This window comes from Pristiophorus japonicus, chromosome 6, assembly GCF_044704955.1.
Source record: "Pristiophorus japonicus isolate sPriJap1 chromosome 6, sPriJap1.hap1, whole genome shotgun sequence".
NCBI classification, from domain to species: domain Eukaryota; kingdom Metazoa; phylum Chordata; class Chondrichthyes; family Pristiophoridae; genus Pristiophorus; species Pristiophorus japonicus.
The window spans coordinates 8,854,756-8,874,475 of NC_091982.1; the positions used below are offsets into that span (position 1 = coordinate 8,854,756).

The 19,720-nt window shown below is 44.3% G+C and overlaps 1 protein-coding gene across 3 annotated transcripts in view; it reads right to left on the reverse strand.

Annotated features, from left to right (window-relative positions):
* cenpi (centromere protein I) overlaps window positions 1-19,720 on the reverse strand; it is a 119,556-nt gene that overhangs the window by 80,043 nt on the left and 19,793 nt on the right. For all 3 annotated transcript variants that reach the window (XM_070882586.1, XM_070882584.1, XM_070882583.1), the window contains exons 2-7: window positions 18,595-18,720; window positions 18,140-18,258; window positions 9,645-9,752; window positions 8,623-8,671; window positions 3,749-3,795; window positions 1,503-1,592 (exon numbers count right to left, since the gene is read on the reverse strand). In XM_070882586.1, the coding sequence (XP_070738687.1) occupies window positions 1,503-1,592; window positions 3,749-3,795; window positions 8,623-8,671; window positions 9,645-9,752; window positions 18,140-18,258; window positions 18,595-18,720 (539 nt within the window). The remainder of the gene's footprint in view (window positions 1-1,502; window positions 1,593-3,748; window positions 3,796-8,622; window positions 8,672-9,644; window positions 9,753-18,139; window positions 18,259-18,594; window positions 18,721-19,720) is intronic.

Below are 19,720 nucleotides of genomic sequence, written 5' to 3' on the forward strand. Positions count from 1 at the left end.
AAGAAATAAGAGCAGGAATAGGTCATACAGCCCCTCAAGCCTGCTCCGCCATTTAATACGATCATAGCTGATCCGATTATGGACTCAGGTCCACTTCCCTGGCCTCTCCCCATAACCCCTTCTTGGTTAAGAAACTGTCTATCTCGATCGTAAATTTATTCAATGTCCCAGCTCTCTGAGGCAGCAAATTCCACAGATTTACAACCCTCTGAGAAGAAATTCCTCCTCATTTCTGTTTTAAATGGGCGACCCCTAGATTATGCCCCTAGTTCTAGTCTCCCCTATCAGTGGAAACATCCTCTCTGCACCCACCTTGTCAAATCCCCTCATAATCTTATACATTTCGATAAGATCACCTCTCATTCTTCTGAATTCTAATGAGTAGATGCCCAACCTACTCAACCTTTCCTCATAAGTCAACCCCCTCATCTCCGGAATCAACCTAGTGAACCTTCACTGAACTGCCTCCAAAGCAAGTATTTCATGAGTGAACTCCATCAGAATTCCTTCGCCTTTGGCACCTGGTTTTAAATCTAGCCTAGACTGATGGGTTAAAGTTCAATCCAACAGTCCACAAGCAAAACATCACATTCTTACACTCGCAAATATGATATAGGAATAAAAGGATCCAGTATTGTAAAATCATATCTCCATACAGAAAATCATTTATGAAATATCCATAGCTTCAGACTACAAGGATTCATTTTAATACTATTTTATTGTGCACAATGCAAGTAATTCAGTTTTCCATTTTATTCCAGTACCATGTATATTTATCTATCTATAAAAAAGGTTTGTGAACATCCAAACTTCAGATGAAACATTTCAAAATTTTTTTTATATAGTCCCCTCATCTGGAGCTAGAAATTTACAAGCAGCTTCGAATCTACAAACTGCTCTTACTAAACTCTTAAGTTGATCACAAGAGGCTTACTTAAAACAAATAAACTTTGTGATCTTAAAGGGACAGGTGAGGTTAAACACAGTACCAGCTCACCAGCGGAATACTGCACTGCAAGGTATAACGCGTAGTCATTATAAAACAGTGTATTCTAATTAATCACAAGCAACACCAGTGCATTAAAAGACACTATTTCATGAAAAGAAATCCTGTAAATAACATATCTAGTACTACTGTGTTCATGGTTGACTTGGGTCAGTTGGAAAAACTTCTAGGTTCGACAGTACACTTGTTTTACAGATGCAACCAAAATCTCTCATTCATAAACATGTACAACATTGCAACAGGCTTTTAAAATTAAATTCAGACAATCTATTCTCAATAGTATCTGTACCATTAAAAGGGAAGGAAATTAGAAACATGAACTTTCCCAGTAGCCAAGACAACACTCCAAAATAGAGATTTTGAACCCAACTATTTGAAAAACAGCCTACCTCAAAAAAGATGAACACTTTGCAGAGGACAAAGAGGGCTAAAGATCATTCATAGAATAAGTAACAGCCCTCAAGATGTTTTAAAAAATTATCTGAAGAGGACTTACCTTGGGTTTCCCAAGAGGTACCAAAGAAACATATTCAGGTGCATGAATCTTATACAGCAAGATAAGAGCCACCAGGTGTGTCTGAATTCCCTGAAAAACAGCACAGTACAATGTCTCTATACACAGAACAGCTTATCCACATATTCACATTATTAAAGATGCAGGCCAGAATCTTCCCAGCCCTGCAAGAGTGGGTTTGGAGGCGAACCTGCTGTCAAAATGGCTTTGATTGACAGCGGGTCCAAATCCTGCTCTAAACTCGCCTCTGTGAGAGTTTCTCAACTGTAAGGTCAGCGTTCGGATAGCAGACCCACAAGCTGCGGGACAGGTAATTATCATCATCAAAAAGTACTTAACTGGTAATTCAGACGATTAGCAGCATGCACTTACAATTTTACCAGCCTTTTGATGGCTTTGCAGTCCCTCGGGTTTCACGCCAGGCAAGTGTGTCAGATTCCCAGTGACTCTCTCTATTGCTTTGGCTAGTAGACAGCTGCAGAAGTGGTATAAACACTACCATTTCACAGCTGTTCACTTTACAATGTCAGAAGATGAAGCCTTCAGGTTTTGGAAAAGATTTGTGAGCTGTCTGCACTTCGGAAGTGTTTGCAGTGAACTCTCCATTCACGGTCACCTCCTTGGAGCAACCTCTCTCACCATTGACAGTGCGCTTATCATCTCAACCTCACCCGCCATCTATTCCATCAGTATCGGTTACCTTGCAAAAAAATCTCACCTTAGTCCTCAGAATCCCACCACATCAGCCCCAACACCAACATCACTAAACACACCAGCATCACAGCCATCACCACCAACCTTCTCCGCAATCACCTGATGCTGCACAGTACATCAGCACCCAACCACACTGCTGCCCGGGCGGCCAGGGATGACCTCACCATGGCCACATTTAATTCACTTCATGCTGTACACCCTGACTACCACATTTTGCGCCAGTTTGGCACCACCACACACCAGCTCCATTAAGCATCCCTGCAATGTCCAATCCATTCCTTTCACTCATCACCATTGTGGGTGGTACCCTTATGTCCCACCATTCATTACAACTCACTAAGCCACTTCCAAAGGTGCTCACAAATCTGTCCAAGAACGCAAAGTCCTGAATATAAAGATTTCAATATTTGACAATACATCAACTATACATGAACATTGGCTAAAGATCCCAAGTGCCTACCCTTGTGTATTGCTAGTTGGTATGATTGGACAAGAATGAGCGCGTGTGAGAGATGGCTAGTGAAATGGGGAACTGATAATATAGGAGACATAGATAGAGGGATGGGTGGAGGTGCAAGGTAAATTGGTATGAGAAAGGATGTGCAGGGGTACAATAGGGAAGGCAGAGTCATGGGTATGTGATGAGTGTCACAGCAAGATGAGGTTGAGAGTGGCCTTGCAGTAATGTTTCGTGATCTGCTGAGATCATTGAAGGGTTTGCGCCACTGCAGCCTGGTCCTCCCGACGACGTCCCTGCTTGTGTCTTGCTGTGCAGTGTGCAACCAGGCTGCGTTGGTGTCCTGGGAGGGCCCTTCTGCCCATGGGAAAGCAAGAGGACCTCCCTGCATGCTGTGGACGTGAGATTGTGGTCCAATACAAAGCAGGTCCCTAGCCACAGTAGAGTTGGCAAGTAATTCAGTAAAAGAAACATCTCTAAGATAGTTATGGCAAGTCTACAATGTACTATGCAAAACTAAAAACAGATTTGTCATTTGCCTTCATTCTCTTCACCGCCTTTCACTTCCTGCTCTCTCATCTCTATTCTTATACTTGTTTATTTAAGCAGGCAAAAACTGACTGGCTCTCTTCCATTGCAACAGTATACCAGTTCAAATGGAGGTGGCCTTTTAGCAGGTTGATCTATTTGCCAAGTTTCTGCAATACACAACCTAGCAGCCTACCCAACAACTGGTCAAGCTCGTTGCATCTGCAATTCCTAACAGGACCAAGAATTGAATCAGGTCTTTTGAAAAGCTGAGTTTATATTGAGCCGAGTAGAATGGTATGGCCCAGATATGCTGCTTTCACATACTTGGTAGCAGACCCAATAAAACAAAAAAGAAAAACGGGGTTTCCAGTAGTTGGCCGCAGCAAATTCAACAAATTGCTACTGAGGTTACCATCAGCTGCATGAAACCTGCTGTTGAGTGCTAGTACCTCAATAAGCACTGAACAATGTTAAGCATTTCAATCATTAAAATAGGGTGACACGAAATCAAAATTTAATAACTTACCATTTTGGACTGTAGGTCTATTAGCTTCTTGACTCTGAATCGTTTAACTGAGAAAAGGCATGAAAGTACAACGTTTAAAAAAAATGGTTGCATTTATTTTTTTTTAAACTGTTAAAAAATCAAATATGCAAATAGTTTCTGAATTGCACAACGGATCAGTGTTAAATCAGAGTTGCACACCCCAGAACAATATAACTGAATTGTACCATCACCTCAAATGTAGAAATTACAAATTGCATTAGAGATAATTTCAGAAAGATTCATCTTTCAAGCCTATTAAGGCTACTCAATTCCAAGTTTCCACTTTCAGCCAGGAGAACCACACGTCAAAACACCAGCAACACAACAATTCAGCAATCTCCCAACAGGCATTATACCAGTGATGAGACAACCAAGATAATTTAAGAAGTATGCACTTCTCTCCATCTTTCTTCTACTTCCACTTCTCTGACAGATAAAGTGGTTCTATCCAGCAGTCTTTCAGAACTCTGACAACTCATCACAACTGCAGTAATAAGAACTCAAGATTTTAAACACGAGCACAGATGAATTTTACATTTTTCCAGCTAGGATTTCAGTTGGAATAGACTTAATATTGTCTACAAGGACAGTATTATCATTGAGAGTGTAGAGCGGAAAGCAATCAAGAGATGATTGTAGGTATTATAAACTTAAGCTACAAAGGTGAGACTTTAATGTAAATCAAGACTAGGAAAACATTTTACTCAAGTTGATCTCAAAGCAGTTGCATTATTCAGAGTTTTGGGCAGCTAATACACTAAACCCAACTCTCACCTGTGTTTCCCAAGCTGCCCAAGGATCTACACTTGTCCCTTTATCATCTTCATGTACATAGTACCCTTTGGTGACATCATTAGGCACGGGATCAGCTTTCCTATGTATGCCAGAGGAAAAGAGTGTTTGAAGACCAGGCCCTCAAAACTGCCAGCAAGCTCATGGTCTACAGGACTGTAGTAATACCCACCCTCCTGTATGGCTCAGAGACATGGATCATGTACAGCAGACACCTCAAGTCACTAGAGCGATACCACCAACGATGTCTCCGCAAGATCCTACAAATCCCCTGGGAAGACAGACGCACCAACATCAGCGTCCTCGGCCAGGCCAACATCGAAGCGCTGACCACACTTGATCAGCTCCGCTGGACAGGCCACATTGTTCGCATGCCTGACACAAGACTCCCAAAGCAAGCGTTCTACTCGGAACTCCTTCACGGCAAACGAGCCAAAGGAAACGTTGCAAGGACACCTTCAAAGCCTCCCTGAGAAAGTGCAACATCCCCACCGACACCTGGGAGTCCCTGGCCAAAGACCGCTCCAAGTGGAGGAAGTGCATCTGGGAGGGCGCTGAGCGCCTCGAGTTTCATCGCCGAGAGCATGCAGAAAACAAGCGCAGGCAGCGGAAAGAGCGTGCGGCAAACCAGTCCCACCCACTCCTTCCCTCAACGACTATTTGCCCCTGTGGTTCTCGTATTGGACTGTGCAGCCACTTAAGAACTCATTCTAAGAGTGGAAGCAAGTCCTCCTCGATTCCAAGGGACTGTATGATGATGATGATGTATGTCAATGATGCTCAAATCTACCAATATATCACCTCTCTTGATCCCCAGATTTCCAGCCTGACATCAAGGCTTAGTTGAGTCGCAATTTATTTTAATTTTTAAATGATCAGGAAGACCGAAGCCATTATTTTCAGTGCGTCTCCCCCGACCCCTGTAAAGCTCCACTTCCTAACTGTTCACTAATGCTGAACCAGACCTTTTAATCCCACCTATGCAATATTTCCTGCCTTTGCCACTTCACCACTGAAGCCCTCAACAATGTGTCACCTCCAGACTCAGTTATGCCATTGCCCTCCTTGCCAACCTATTTTCAACCTCAAACTCCAACTTGTCCAAAATGCAGCAATCGAACATATCTTGCACCAATACCTGCTCACTAATTATTCTATCCTTACTAACCTTAACTGGCTCAGTTCCCCCAATGCATTAAAGTTAAAATCCTCGTTCTCATTCAGTTTCACTCCATCCCATTTCTGTTTGCAGCCTTCTTCTCCTGAACCCTTAGCTCCTGCGACCCTGACCCTTTATGCATCCTCCCCCTTTCTTTGCCCCTCCATTGGTGTTGCAGTCTTCACTGACCACAGCAAAACACTCAAAACTCACTCCCTAAACCATACCACTATACGCGCAAACCTCATCTTAAAGAAAAAGACAGAAAATGCTGGAAACATTCTGCAGATTAGTCAGCATCTGTGGAGAGAACAGATTAGGTAATGTTTCAGACGTAAGCCCATCTTTTTCATCAAGCTTTTGATCACCCTTCCCAAATTCTCCCACTATATCTGTTCCGCTATCTACCTCCATTAAAAAGTGGCCACGGACTTTTTTTCCCCCGATAAGTAAAAGATAAATTGTTGTTATCGTCGAGCACAAGTCCTCTATAGTTCCCAGGAAAAATGGTAGGGGGCAAAGGGACGGGATGGACAAAAGGGAAGAATTTCAGGACTCAAATGTGCAGGAGAAGAAATAGGGCTTCAGAGATAGGGCAGAGTGAAGATGGAGAAATTTGAAGCAGTGAATTTTAAATTTAAACATGTTGAAATGACAGGTAGCCGAATTAGGTTAGCAAAGGCCAGGTATTTGTTTCTATGCATTTGGCAAATGGAACTTTACATAGGACAGCATAAGTGTTGCTGCATTGAAGGTAAATACTATTGGGATCATGACAGCTTTGGGAAAAACCATCCCATCCTTAACCTGTTCAACCAGCCAGCACTAAATGGCATCATTGTTCTTATATTTTTGGGTGTTTGTACCCTTCTTACTATGGATATATTTTTGACTTCCATGAGGCCAAAATTGCCCCTTCCCTGAAGGCCCATTACAGCCAGAAATCAGCGACCACGCTGCTGAATGGAATGGCCACCATTTTGAATATTCCGCTCCTGCGGTATCCCAGCAGTGACCCGCTTCCCCCACTACCACTCTGTTGCTGCCGATCCATCCTAAGTGTACCGCCAATGTTCCCACCCAATTGCAAAATTCCGCCGAGAAAATCTTGCTCCCGCCGCTCGGTGCCACAGACAGCTTCTTCTGCCGGTGCAGTGTGCTTGGAGTGTGTTCAAAATGACGGTGTGGCTGCCATTAAAGGGGAGGACCTACTGCTGCGGCCGCCATCTTAATTTTTTTTGTTGGCCGACTGCCATGTCGGGCTGACAATTATGCCCCCGGGTTTGGCCGGGCCACCAACAGGCAGCCTGGCACCACCTCAAGTGCCAGGCTACTAGCCCATCCAAAACCCTCCTTGTTGGCCCAGTGGACCCAAGTTAAATAATGGCAGCAGCTCTCCCCTTTAAGTGAAGGGGAGAGACGTGGTGACGTGCCAACACGATGATGTCATCAGCGCTACATCAATGACTGACAACAAAGGACAGTCCGTCCGCCCCCAACTTCAAACTTCCGCTCACCGACGCACTTCGGCCCCCATTATGACCGACTTCTGGGCCGCTGTAAAAAAAAAGCCAAAGAGCGGAATTTCGCTCAAGAGGCCACCACATCAATCGCACTGGTAAAAACAGCTGAAACAGGGTAGGTGAGCCGCGTTTCCTGCGGTGGGCAATTTCAGCCCCCATGTCTCCAACTGTTTGTGGGTCTCTGAACAATTTTCACAGCACACTCAAGATCGATCATGCTGCATGACAAACTGTACCCTTGCACTGATGCCACCCCACACTCTGGGCACTGAGGTTGAACCAGACTGTCCACAAGCTTTTGTCACATTCTACCCCAAGCTGACCTTGCAATTCCATATCCTCTCCATCACAAGACTATCTACCTACACCTTTAACATTGCCCCTCCCCATCTCTAACTTCCCCCACCAGCCCTACAACCTTCACTCACAACCATAAGCTCTCCATTCCTGACTCTAGCCTCTTGGGCAACTTCCCCTCCCTTCCTCCCACCATTGGCAGCTATGCCTTCAATCCCTTGGCCTCACAGAATTCCCTCTTTAAACCCCGCTGCATCTCAACTCACTTTCTTTCAAGGCCCTCCTTAAAAAACTCAGCTCTTTGAGCACTCTTTTGGTCACCCCATCTAATATATCTTTCCTTTGGCTTGGCATCCATTTTTTTAAAAATCATGCCACTGTGAAGCAGTTTGTGACTTTTTTTCTATGTTCAAGATGTTTTATAACTGCATGTTATTATTATAACACACATTGTGTCGCCAAAATTGCAGCCTGCAAAATAAAACATTCAGCAAGCAGGGTGCAACAGGTTATCTAGTTTATTTTGTAACTTGCACCTGTGATCAACAAGGCTCCATGCCACTAGCACTCATCCAAAATCTGCTCATGTCTTCTCAAGCAGCATAGCAATCAGCCAAGATCAGATGCAACCAGTCACATGACTACCATATTTGATTACATCAATCCCATGTTATCAAACTATGAATCACATTGAGCAATACAGAACCAGAAAAAAATACCTTGCATTGCTTCAGATGAGCACAGAAAACATTATATCGCTGCAAAATAAACTGGTTGCAATCCCATCCCTATTACAACAGATGGAGGATTGCGATATTGAGCACAAAACATTTTTAAACAGTTAGCAAGTAATGCCTTTAGGTCAGATATACGAGAACCACTCATAACAAATCTCAAGTGGAATTTGATTCTCAAGATACTGACAGAAGTGACAATTATAATACACAACCACATCACTGCAAAATCTATCAGACAAATTACACCCCCTTCCTTTAGTGTGCATCAACATTTGGTATCGAAACATTTTTTTAAAAGATAGTTTTAATTTCTGACAAAATATTACTGCAATGCTTGCTACTTACCATTATCCTTTTTAGTTAGCAGGTACAATAGGCGACACATATAAGGACACTGAAAAGAAAAAAAAACCTTGCCTGAATCACTGTGCTTACAGATATCAAAGAATGAAAGGCTGAAGATAAACATTTTGATGTGAAAGCTGAAACTCTACCATTCTATTAGATTCCTTTACACACTACTCATGTAGCTTTCATTACACGTGCTTTATTCATTTACAACTACCAAGTCATGTGGCACATCAAAAACTGAAATGCTTAATAGTGAATATAAGCTTTTTAAAATAAATATAATTATAACTGGGTATTCACACAGCACAAGTTACTTAATTATGCCCCTTGCATTTAGGTGGTCATGAGGAGATTTAATCACACGGTTTAAAATAATAAAATGATAAAGAGATTCTATAGGTTAGATACAGAAACTAGTTCCTCTGGTGGATGAATCCAGAACAAGAGGGCATTCTCTTAAAAATAGAGCTGGGCCATTTAGGAATGAAATTAGGAAACACTTTTTCCACACAAAGAGTGGTGGAAATTGGAATTCTCTCTCCCCACCAGGCTGTGAATGCTGGGTCAACTGAAATTTTAAAGACTGAGAATAATAGATTTATAGGTTATCAAGGAATATGGAGGAAAGGCAAGTAAATGAAGTTGAGCTCCAGATCAGCCATGATCGAATTGAAAGGCGAAACAGGCTCGAGGGGCTGAATGGCCTCCTCCTTTCTTATGTTCCACACAGTAGTTCTTTACAACCTTGGCAGCAACCTGCATTGTAGGTCTGAGACCTTCGACTAGTTTTTGTAATTGTAAAGGAAAAAAATGCCCAGTCTCCACTATGCAAATTCCACACAGTTGAGAACAGGAGTCAGTATCTGGGGAATTAAAGAGGCCAACAATTGATGATCGAATTTAACTTCAGCCAGTTATCAGGTTACAGATCCACTCCCCTTTCTTATCCCTCAGTTATGTCCACTGCACTACAGCAAATATTTAACGAATCAGGGACAATTTGTAGCATTTCTTACCAGCTTGTCATTCTGAAGGTAGAAGAAAATAATGCCATACAGTGAATGTAATTCCTTCTTTGAATTCAACAGATCAAACACCGTTAACAACCATCTCATAAACAGCACCTGCAAAGCAGAGAAATCAACTTCCAATCAGATACAGTGTTTAGTTTGTATGTCAACTGCACTCTGCTCTCTCTGCAGGCTTGGATTCATATTATCCTTCTCCAAAAGTGCCATTATTGTTGCATGACAGCAATGATAAACCAACCTCTGTGTACTGCTCTACCATGTTTCTGCTTATTCTCTTCTGTAGACATTGGAAACCCATTTGGAAAACTGAGACTTTCTGCACAAGCATACAAGTCCTTTTTAAAAACTTTTCTAAAGTAGAACAGAGGTATAACTGTGATGTGCCCAGAAGGAGAAAACAAATTAGATTTAGCTTTCTGTATCACTGTGGTCATTCCTCAAGCTATTTTGCCATCAAAACAAGGCAAGCCAGGTCTTTTATATTTGCAAATGCAGCTGAAGTTGGGTAAACCTCGTGCTTGCTCGGAAGAGCTCTCCTACATCAAAGCTCCTTAAGGTTTAAGAACATGAAGGGTCAACACAAGAAATATTAACCTCGTCATGTATTTTTCAGATGCTGATGGACCTGCTTTGTATTCCATACTTTCTATTCACTTGAGGACAATACTGTTTCATTAACCAAACAGAAGCAGGTCTAGATCTAAAGTAAACCTATTTTCATTCAATTACAAACTATTCTGTCTCAGCTCTGATGATTAATAGCAACTGTATTTGTTGGAGGGTATGTTAACTTCTGACTCCCACACAGCCTGCTCCCAGAACCAATGCTGCTCGGCAGTTGACCATTTGCAGTTACATAAACATTGCTATTTTTTCCTCCTTGTAGGAGATTATTCCCTCTCATTGACCAACTCCAAGACAACTCCCTCTCAAACCCCAGCCGACAGTCTTTAGTGCTCACAAACCCCTAGACCCCATACCCTGATCACAGAACCACCAATTCTCCCAGACCCTGAAAAGAGCATCAACATTCCCACATCCAAGAGCCCTTCTCCCAGTGATCTATCCAATACTCCCGAAACTCTAATAAATTTGTCAAACACGATTTCCCTTTCATAAAACCATGTTGACTCTGCCTAATCATGTTATGGACAGAGTACAGTGATTGAAATGTTAGGACACAAAATTCCAAATCAAAGATGCTGTTGATGAATTGGCAGCAGTGGCTTACTATGATGGAATGCTGTCTTTGTAACGTTACTAGATTTTAAATTGAGGCTGCACACTGCGGGAGGATGCATGTCTTGTGCTTATGGGCCACACAGGCTTATACCACTGAGCCTTTGGAGCCACATCAAAAGTTGTTGTTCCCCTGAATGTCCTTGTATCTCAGATTGCTGATACGAACTGATGTTCTGATTTAGGTTTTATCCACTGTCGAGGCGTGAAGGTCACCCCTTCCGTATTACGATAAATGAGAACAATCAAGACTGTGTAGCAGGCCCATTCCTTTCTGTCCGACTTTTCTCAGTGGTAGCAAAAGTGGTTGCGTCAAAAGAATCCCTTCCCCCCTCATTCTCCTCCCCACCCTCATCCCCAAGACAAACCAGCAAGTAGTGAACATAATTAGCAATAAAATGGAGTTTGCCGGGCTTCAACAGGAGATATTCAAAAAGGAGTTAGATGTAGTCCTTACTACTAGGGGGATCAAGCAGGAAATGGGGTACTGAGGTTGCATGTTCAGCCATGAACTCATTGAATGGCGGTGCAGGCTCGAGGGGCCGAATGGCCTACTTCTGCATCTATTTTCTATGTTTCTATGTTTCTAACTCTTCTCCAGTATTTCCAGGATTCCTCTCCTCATCGCAGTACTCCCAGACCCCAGGGCCTTCTTCAATATACTGCTAGAACCCAAAACCCATCCCAGCAGTGCCAAATTCCAGAACCTTTTCCCAAGATTCCCAAGGCTGCCCCTAATGCAGGCAAGTCTGTGTAAATGGTAATATGATTTGACATAGTACCGTGAAGTTCATCATGAGAAATATCCAATTTTTGGTCAAGAATGCTACATCCTACATTCCTTTTAAGTCAACATACTTCATGACAATTGCTTGTGTAAATACTTATACTGCAAATCCATCTGTAACCATTTTAAAATGGGAATACTTTATGTACAAATTTTCCTGTCACAGTACAGTTGCAGCCTCTAGGCTGTGCTGTGGTACTGTATATCAACTCTCAAGTCCAGTAGGCATTTTTTCTGATTTTCATGGGTTTCTCATACCACTATTTCGTAGGTATTTAAACCCAAGCTTTCAAGTTTAAAGCAAAGGAGGAACGAGCTAGTGAAAAGGGAGCGAGCGGAGAGAGAGAGAGAGAGAGAGAGAGAGAGAGAGAGAGAGAGAGAGAGAGAGAGAGAGAGAGAAAGGAAAAACAAAAAAGAGAAGACTTGCATTTATATAGTGTCTTTCATGACCAATGCACTTTACAGCAAATTAAGTACTTTTGAAATGCAGTCACTTTTTAATATAGGAAATGCAGCTGATAATTTGCACACAGCAAGGTCCCAAAGACAGGAATGAGATAATGACTAGATAATCTGGTTTAGTACTGTTGGCCGAGGGATAAATATTGTCCAGGATGGGAACTTCTTTACTCTTTAATCGAATAGTGCTGTGCGATCTTTTACGCCCACCCGAGGGGGTAGGTGGAGCCTCGGTTTAACGTCTCATCGAAAGGCAGCACCTCAGACAGTGCAGCAGTCCCTCAGTATAGATTATGGGCTCAAGTGGGACTTGAGCACACAACCTTCTGACTCAGAGGTGAGAATGCTACCACTGAATCACAACGAACACCTGATAAATAGGGTGTGGGGACCCCTTTAATCATTCACAGGCCTACTTCTACCTTTTCAAGCTACTCAATTTCAGGCTGGAGCCTTCCTGAATCTCCATCCACCCACTCATGCCATATAGTTCTGGACACCTCCCATTGTGACTAGTGTCTGGCCCATTATGATCCTAACCCCTGTAACTTCTCTCATCATGACCCCCCTCCTCATCTGTTCAGCTGCACCCCTTCATTGCTCAATTTCCTTCCAGCAACTTTTCTTCATGGTGCTAATACACCACTGAATTTAGTAACCACCAATAGTAACAGACTTCTGGGCAGACATATGGCAGATGAAATTTAATGCAAAGAATTGTGAAGTGATTAATTTTGATAGGATGAATGAGGAGAGGCAATATAAACTAAATGATTCTGTTCCTGCATCCCCTTTAAAATAGTGAGACCTGAGAGTGTCTGTACACAAGTCTTTGAAGGTGGCAGGACAAGTCGAGAAGGCTGTTGAAAAGGCATACGGGATCCTTGACTTTATAAATAGAGGCACAGAGTACAAAAGCAAGGAAATTATGCCAAACCTTTATAATTCAACAATGGTTAGGCTTCAGCTGGAGTATTGTGGTTAGCGAGGATGTCAAAACCTTCGAGGGGGTGCAGAGGAGATTTACTCGAATGGTACTGGAGATGAAAGAGTTCAGTTACTTGGAGACAAGAGAAACCGGAGTTGTTCTCGCAGAGCAGATTAAGTAGAAATTTGATAGAGTCATTCAAAATCATGAATGTGGTGAAGGTTCTTCCATAGTGCTGTTAGGGATGGAGTTTCACGATTTTGACCCAGCAACGATAATAGAACTTTTACTTTTCAAAGACAGGATGGTGTGCAACTTGGAGGGGAACTTGCAGGTGATGGTGATCTGATGCACCAGCTGCCCTTGTCCTTCTAGGTGGTAGAGGTCACGGGTTTGGGAGATGCTGTCAAAGAAGCCAGTGGCAAATTGCTGGAGTGCATCTTGTAGATGATGCACACTGCAGCCACGGTGCGCCAGTGGTGGAGGGAGTCAATATTTAAGGTGGTGGAAGTAGGTTGCTTTGACCTGGATGGTGTTGAGCTTTGAGTGTTGTTGGAGCTGCATTCATCCAGGCAAGTGGAGAGAATTCCATCACATTCTTGACTTTTGCCTTGAAGATGGTGAAAATGGCTCTGGGGAGTCAGGTGGGCGAGACACTTGCCACAGATTACCCAGCCTCTGACTTGCTCTGTGGCTGGTCCAATTAAATTTCTGGTCAATGGTGACCCCCAGGATGTTGATGGTGAGGGAATGCTGTTGAATGTCATGGGGTGGTGGTTAGAGTCTCGCTTGTTGGAGACAGACATTGCCTGGCACTTGTGTGACATGAATGTTACTTGCCACTTATCAGCCTATGCCCGAATGTCGTCAAGGTCTTGCTGCAAAGGGGCATGGACTGCTTCATTATCGGAGGAATTGCAAATGGAACTGAACACTGAAATCATCAATGAACATCCCCACTTCTGAGCTGATGGAGGGAAGGTTATTGAGGAAGCAGCTGAAGATGGTTGGTCCTAGGACACTGCCCTGAGGAACTCCTGCAGCAATATCCTGGGGCTGAGATGATTGACCTCCAACAATCACCTTCCTTTGTGCTAGGTATGATTCCAGCCAGTGGAGAGTTTCCCATTGACTTCAATTTTACTAAGGGCTCCTTGATGCCACACTTGATCAAATGCTGCCTTGATGTCAAGGACAGTCACTCTCGCTTCTCCTCTGGAATTCAGCTCTTTTGCCCGTGTGGACCAAGGTTGTAATGAGTTCTGGAGCAGAGTGTTCCTGGCGGAACCCAAACTGAACATCGGTGAGCAGGTTACTGTTGAGTAAGTGCCACTTGTCAGCACTGTCGACGACACCTTCCACCACTTTGCTGATGATTGAGAGTAGACTGATGGGGCGGTAATTGGCCGGATTGGATTTATCCTGCTTTTTGTGGACAAGACATATCTGGGCAGTTTTTCACATGTGTACAAAGACACCCAAGGTCCCTCTGAATACCAACATTTCCCAGTCTCTCATGTGAAAAATATTCTGTTTTTCCTACCAAAGTGGATGACTTCACACTTATTCACATCATCATCATTATAGGCAGTCCCTCGAATCAAGGATAACTTGCTTCCACGTCAAGAAGTTCACAGGTGTTTCAATGAAGGACCCAAAATTCCAGCTCCCGAACTAAATCTTGAAGGGTGGAAGATGCCGGTGTGTGGATTTATTTTAACGTGTGGTGGCCGTTGCATACCAGCCACCACACGGGCTTGACAGAGCTAGGTCTTGGTCCAGTAGCAAGGATTAACCAAGACGGCTGGAGACCAGCTCTGCTGCACGGGCCTAGTGTGCCCACATATCGCAGTGTGGGCTGGCCAGTGCTGCCCCTGGGCTCTTACCTCTGCTGGGCCCCGAACTCATGCCTCTTCTGGGCCCCGATCACATCCTTCTACAATCTCTCGCCGCTCCTTTACCCCGACCTCGCCGCTCCTGCTGTATCTGCCCACGCTGCAATCACCGACCTGGATCTTGGGGACTTCCCTCTCCTGCTCCAGCATGTGCTGCTCCCTGGAGTGGTATGCCGCCACGCCTCTCTTTCCACTCCCCGGCCTACTCCGACGGTGCTCACAAGCCGGGAGCCGCTCAGGTGGAGAAAAGTAAACCACTGAATCCCCCGAAGTTCAGCATCTTTATACCCAGTATAAAACACATTTTCCACATTATATTCCATCGGTCATGTTCTTGTCCACTCACTTATTTCTTTGCAGCCTCTTTGCATCCTCATCACAGCTTACTTTCCCACCTAACTTTGTATTGTCAGCAAACTTAGAGAGTAGGCCATTTTGTCCCTTGAGCCTGTTCTGCCATTCAAGGAGATCATGGTAGATCTGTGACCTAACTCCATATACCCGCCTTTGGTCCATATCCCTGAATACCTTTGCTCAACAAAAATCTATCTTGGATTTAAAATGAACAATTGATCATGCAATAATTACCATTTGTGGAAGATAGTGCCAAATGTCTTTCACCCGTTGGGCTAGGTTTTTGGTTGGAGGCTTCTTAGAGTACTAATGGTGACGGGGCGGTAAATTTAGTGCCTCCGACCGGAAAATTCATTCAAAACTCAATGACAATGAATGGGGGCGCTAAATCAGGCATTACACAGGTGCTTGGCCACCCCAACCGAAAACCGCCCCGCAAAAAAAGCTCCTATCCTTGCGCAGAGGCACCCTATAGTTCCTGAAGCCAGCCGAAAGTTTATGTCGTGGCAATGCAAGTTTGCGCATGCACAGATCTACCTGTGCACTTCGAACAGAGTGGGAGAAATGGCGCAAGAAAGAGGATGCCCGAGAGCAAGCCTCTTTTCTGCCACAGCCGCTGAGGCACTAATACAGGCCATTGAGAAGATGTGGCCTGCCTTGCATCTCGCTAAAGGAAGGAGGCCCCTGCCAAGAGTCTTTAGGTGGATTTTGAGGGAGATTGCGCAGTTGTCAACAATAGACGATGCCTGGAATTACTACCCAATGTCGCAAGAAGTTTAACGACCTCACGAAGATCGTCAGGGCGACTACCCTTTACATTATGCATCCCTGCCATGGTTGCAACATCACTGTCTCACACAATGTAAAGTCTTTGACGGAGCTGCCCCTTCTCTGTGTTCCAGCCCATGGTGTGGGTGGCTGAAACCACCTGAAAGCTGGCGGCTCAGTTCATCAGACATGCCCTGTTTATTCAGGTGTCGCAGACCCTTTTGTCCCCTAATCATTTTCACCTCTCCTCGCAATACCCTGAGACTCCAAGTTGGGCAAACGTCACCCTGAGCCATAATCCTAGCTGGCGCTCACCTTCTCCCAGCCTTCCCACATGCTCGGTGCGCAGCCATGCAGATTATAATGCGCATTTTTATACTTCCAGACAGTAGCAGCTAATCTACTATGGAAGGCATATGTGCCACACGATGAGCTACACTCACTCACACCTTCTTGTTCTTATTGTAGGCGAAATTGACGCATAATCGCCTGGAACAGCAGTGGACCTCACGGAGCTGGAGGAGCGAGTGGCGGTTCTCATGGGCACCCCAGTTCATTCTACAGGCGTAGGGAGTCTTTGTGATGTGGCGAATACAGCAATGTGCAGCATATCGAGAGATGCTGCGTATGTTCCGTTGCAGCCTGGAAGGAGCCGGAGGCATAGAAGGCCAGCACCAGTGACCTTCACTGCGACAGGTTGCACAGTCCTAGTGCTGATGTGAGGCTGCAGATCTGCCTGTAGGAGATGGCATATCTCTGTCAGCACTTCCTTTCTGAAGCGCTGCCTTCTCACACACTGCTCCTCAGAGAGCTGGAGGTATGAGTGTTGTTGTCTGTAAATCCATGGGGTGTCAAGGCCTGTCCCAACATCTTCGGCTTCTCCTCATCCGTGGCCAGATATGGCCAACAGCCCTTCTGTCTTGACGCCACCCAACAAGAGCATTGAGTAGGAGACGCTGGCGAACTAGCAATGCCCCTATTAAATTATTTCATTGAAGTTATAAGGAACCTGTAGTGGCAGATAACTTTAAAGTCTGAGGTTCATGCAGAGCGCTGTGTGCAAACGTTGCAGTCAATGTGACCTCCGATTAAGAATCTTCCTCCCTCAGTTTAAATATGTGGGAACGCCTAGTTTTTCAGCCGTGACTTGGGGCAGATGTTAAATGCGACATTACCACCTAATTTAACGCTAGTGGGGACATTGCATGATGACTGACGTCACGATCTGAATGAAACTACAGATCGAGGCAGTAGCGTTTTGCGTCACAGCAAAACCGGCACCAAATGTCCCGATGGGACGCTGGAAACTGGCTGCCCGAACGGTAAGCATTTTGACACCCTTTACCGTCGCTCCAGGACATGAACAGAGGCACAATCCAACCAAAAATCCAGCCCAAAGTGTGTAGATCTATTTCCTAATTTCACTCCTGAACGGTCTGGCTCTAATTTTTAGACTAGGCTCCCTAGTCCTAGACTTCCCAAACAGCGGAAATAGTTTCTCTCTATCTACTGCATCTGTTCCCCTTAATATCTTGAAAACTTTGATCAAATCACCCCTTAGCCTTCTAAATTCTAGTGAATACAACCCTAATTTGTGCCATCTCTCCTTGCAATTTAACCCTTGGCCAATATATCCTTCCGAAGGTGTGGTGCCCTGATCTGCCCACAGTACTAGGAAACATCTATGTGAAAACTTTAAGTTACTCAGATGCTGATGTGCAAATCAAAATAATCCAACAGCATTATAATTGGGCTCATTCCGGATCTGTGCCAAGTCAGCCGGTCTGCTATTAACCCCAACATTGTATTAGAGAAAGAGAGAAAAATTAAGAGAATGATTTGGGTTCTTCCTTTTGATTGCTATCTAGTGCGATTGGTTTGAAACCACACATGCGGTATAAAGATGATAGGCCTCAAAGAAATGCTTGACATTTACACAATTATGTAGCTATCCCCCACTGTTGTTCCGGCCCAACTAATGCCTAGAGACCCAAGTTCTAAAGCAGGCACCCCTCCCTCATTCAGCAATGTGAACTTTACTCTTTCTCACCTGAATGTGGATGGTCGGTTTCCTTGTACACATCCAGGAGATGGCTTTTGTCACTGCACTTTCAGGGACCACGGAGGCAGGAATAAGGCATTTTAAGAGACGTGTATTAAATCTGTCAACTATAAAAGAGACCATTCGAATCATTAGCACTGTGATATTTTATTTGGGTGAAAAGGAGAAATGTGTGAAAACTAAAATTATTTTGCACTTTACAAAACAAAAGCTAATTTGAAGCCCAACTGCGGTTTGCAAAGGTACAGCTGTGTATACTATCATGCTTACCATTATTGATGTCAACTGAAAGGCCCGACTTAAAAAGGTTTCCATGACATTGTTAACTTAATATTTTGTAAAAAAATAACTTCCTAGTAAGACCATTATATTTTGCTATATTTAGGACCACATTTGTTGCTTTTAAAATATGAATATGCATTAGACATCAAAAGATCCATTACCTAGTCTGCCACTCATAGCCACATCCAGAAGTGCCTCAATTGCATCTGGCAGCAAGCCCTTTTCAAAAGCAATGCCTTCAATTGCCTCCATATGAAGATTTCCATTTGATGGAGTTCGTTCCTTCACTAAGCAGGAAAAAAAAACGAGATTAATGAATTAATTAATACACTTTCTACACACAGATATACCCACTTCAATCCTGTCTCACTCAGCTTCTAGACATTCACACTATGCAGCTTGGGACGGGGAAAACACTGAATACCAATCATAAATGGGAATACTTGCTGAACTTTCCTCTCCTTAATTCAGAAACATCATAGTCAATTGCAGCAATCCACCTGCTAAAACATCTGGGCCTGGAAATTGGGTACCGTCCCGTTTGAGGGCGGTAACCCTCGCAAGGCGGGACTTCCTGCACCTGGTGCAGAAGACCCGCACCTCGACCGAAATTTGGGTCACCGCCCGAGGGGAAGTGGATCGCAATGTCGTGCGCTCCACTCCCTCTTGGGGCGGGATCGGGAGCGCTATGTGGGCGAGTGTCAGAGCACTACACGGCCTCTCCAATTTCAGCCCCCTGGTATCAGCTAACTCCACACAGTCTCTGGCAATTAAACCTGGGGCTTTCTGGTCTGGAGAGCTAAGCGCTACACCAAGAGAACCCCTTTAAACACATCATCATCATCAAAGGCAGCCTCTCAAAATCAATGAAGACTTGCTTCCACTCAAAGTGAATTCTCAGGTGACTGAACAGTCCTATCCGGGAATTACAATTTCTGTCACAGGTGGACAGACAGTCGTTGGAGGAAAGGGTGGGTGGGACTGGTTTGCCACACGCTCCTGCCGCTGCCTGTGCTTGTTTTCTGCATGCTCTCAGCAACGAGACTAGAGGTGCTCAGCACCCTTCCGGATGCTCTTCCTCTATTTAAGGCAATCTTTGGCCAGGGACTCCTAGGTGTCGGTGGGGATGTTGCATTTTATCAAGGAGGCTTTGAGGGTGTCCTTGAAACGTTTCCTCTGCCCACCTGGGGCTCGCTTGCCGTGCAGGAGTTCCAAGTAGAGCGCTTGCTTTGGGAGTTTTGTGTCAGGCATTGTGGATATCTGAACGGAATATATGGAATTAAGGAC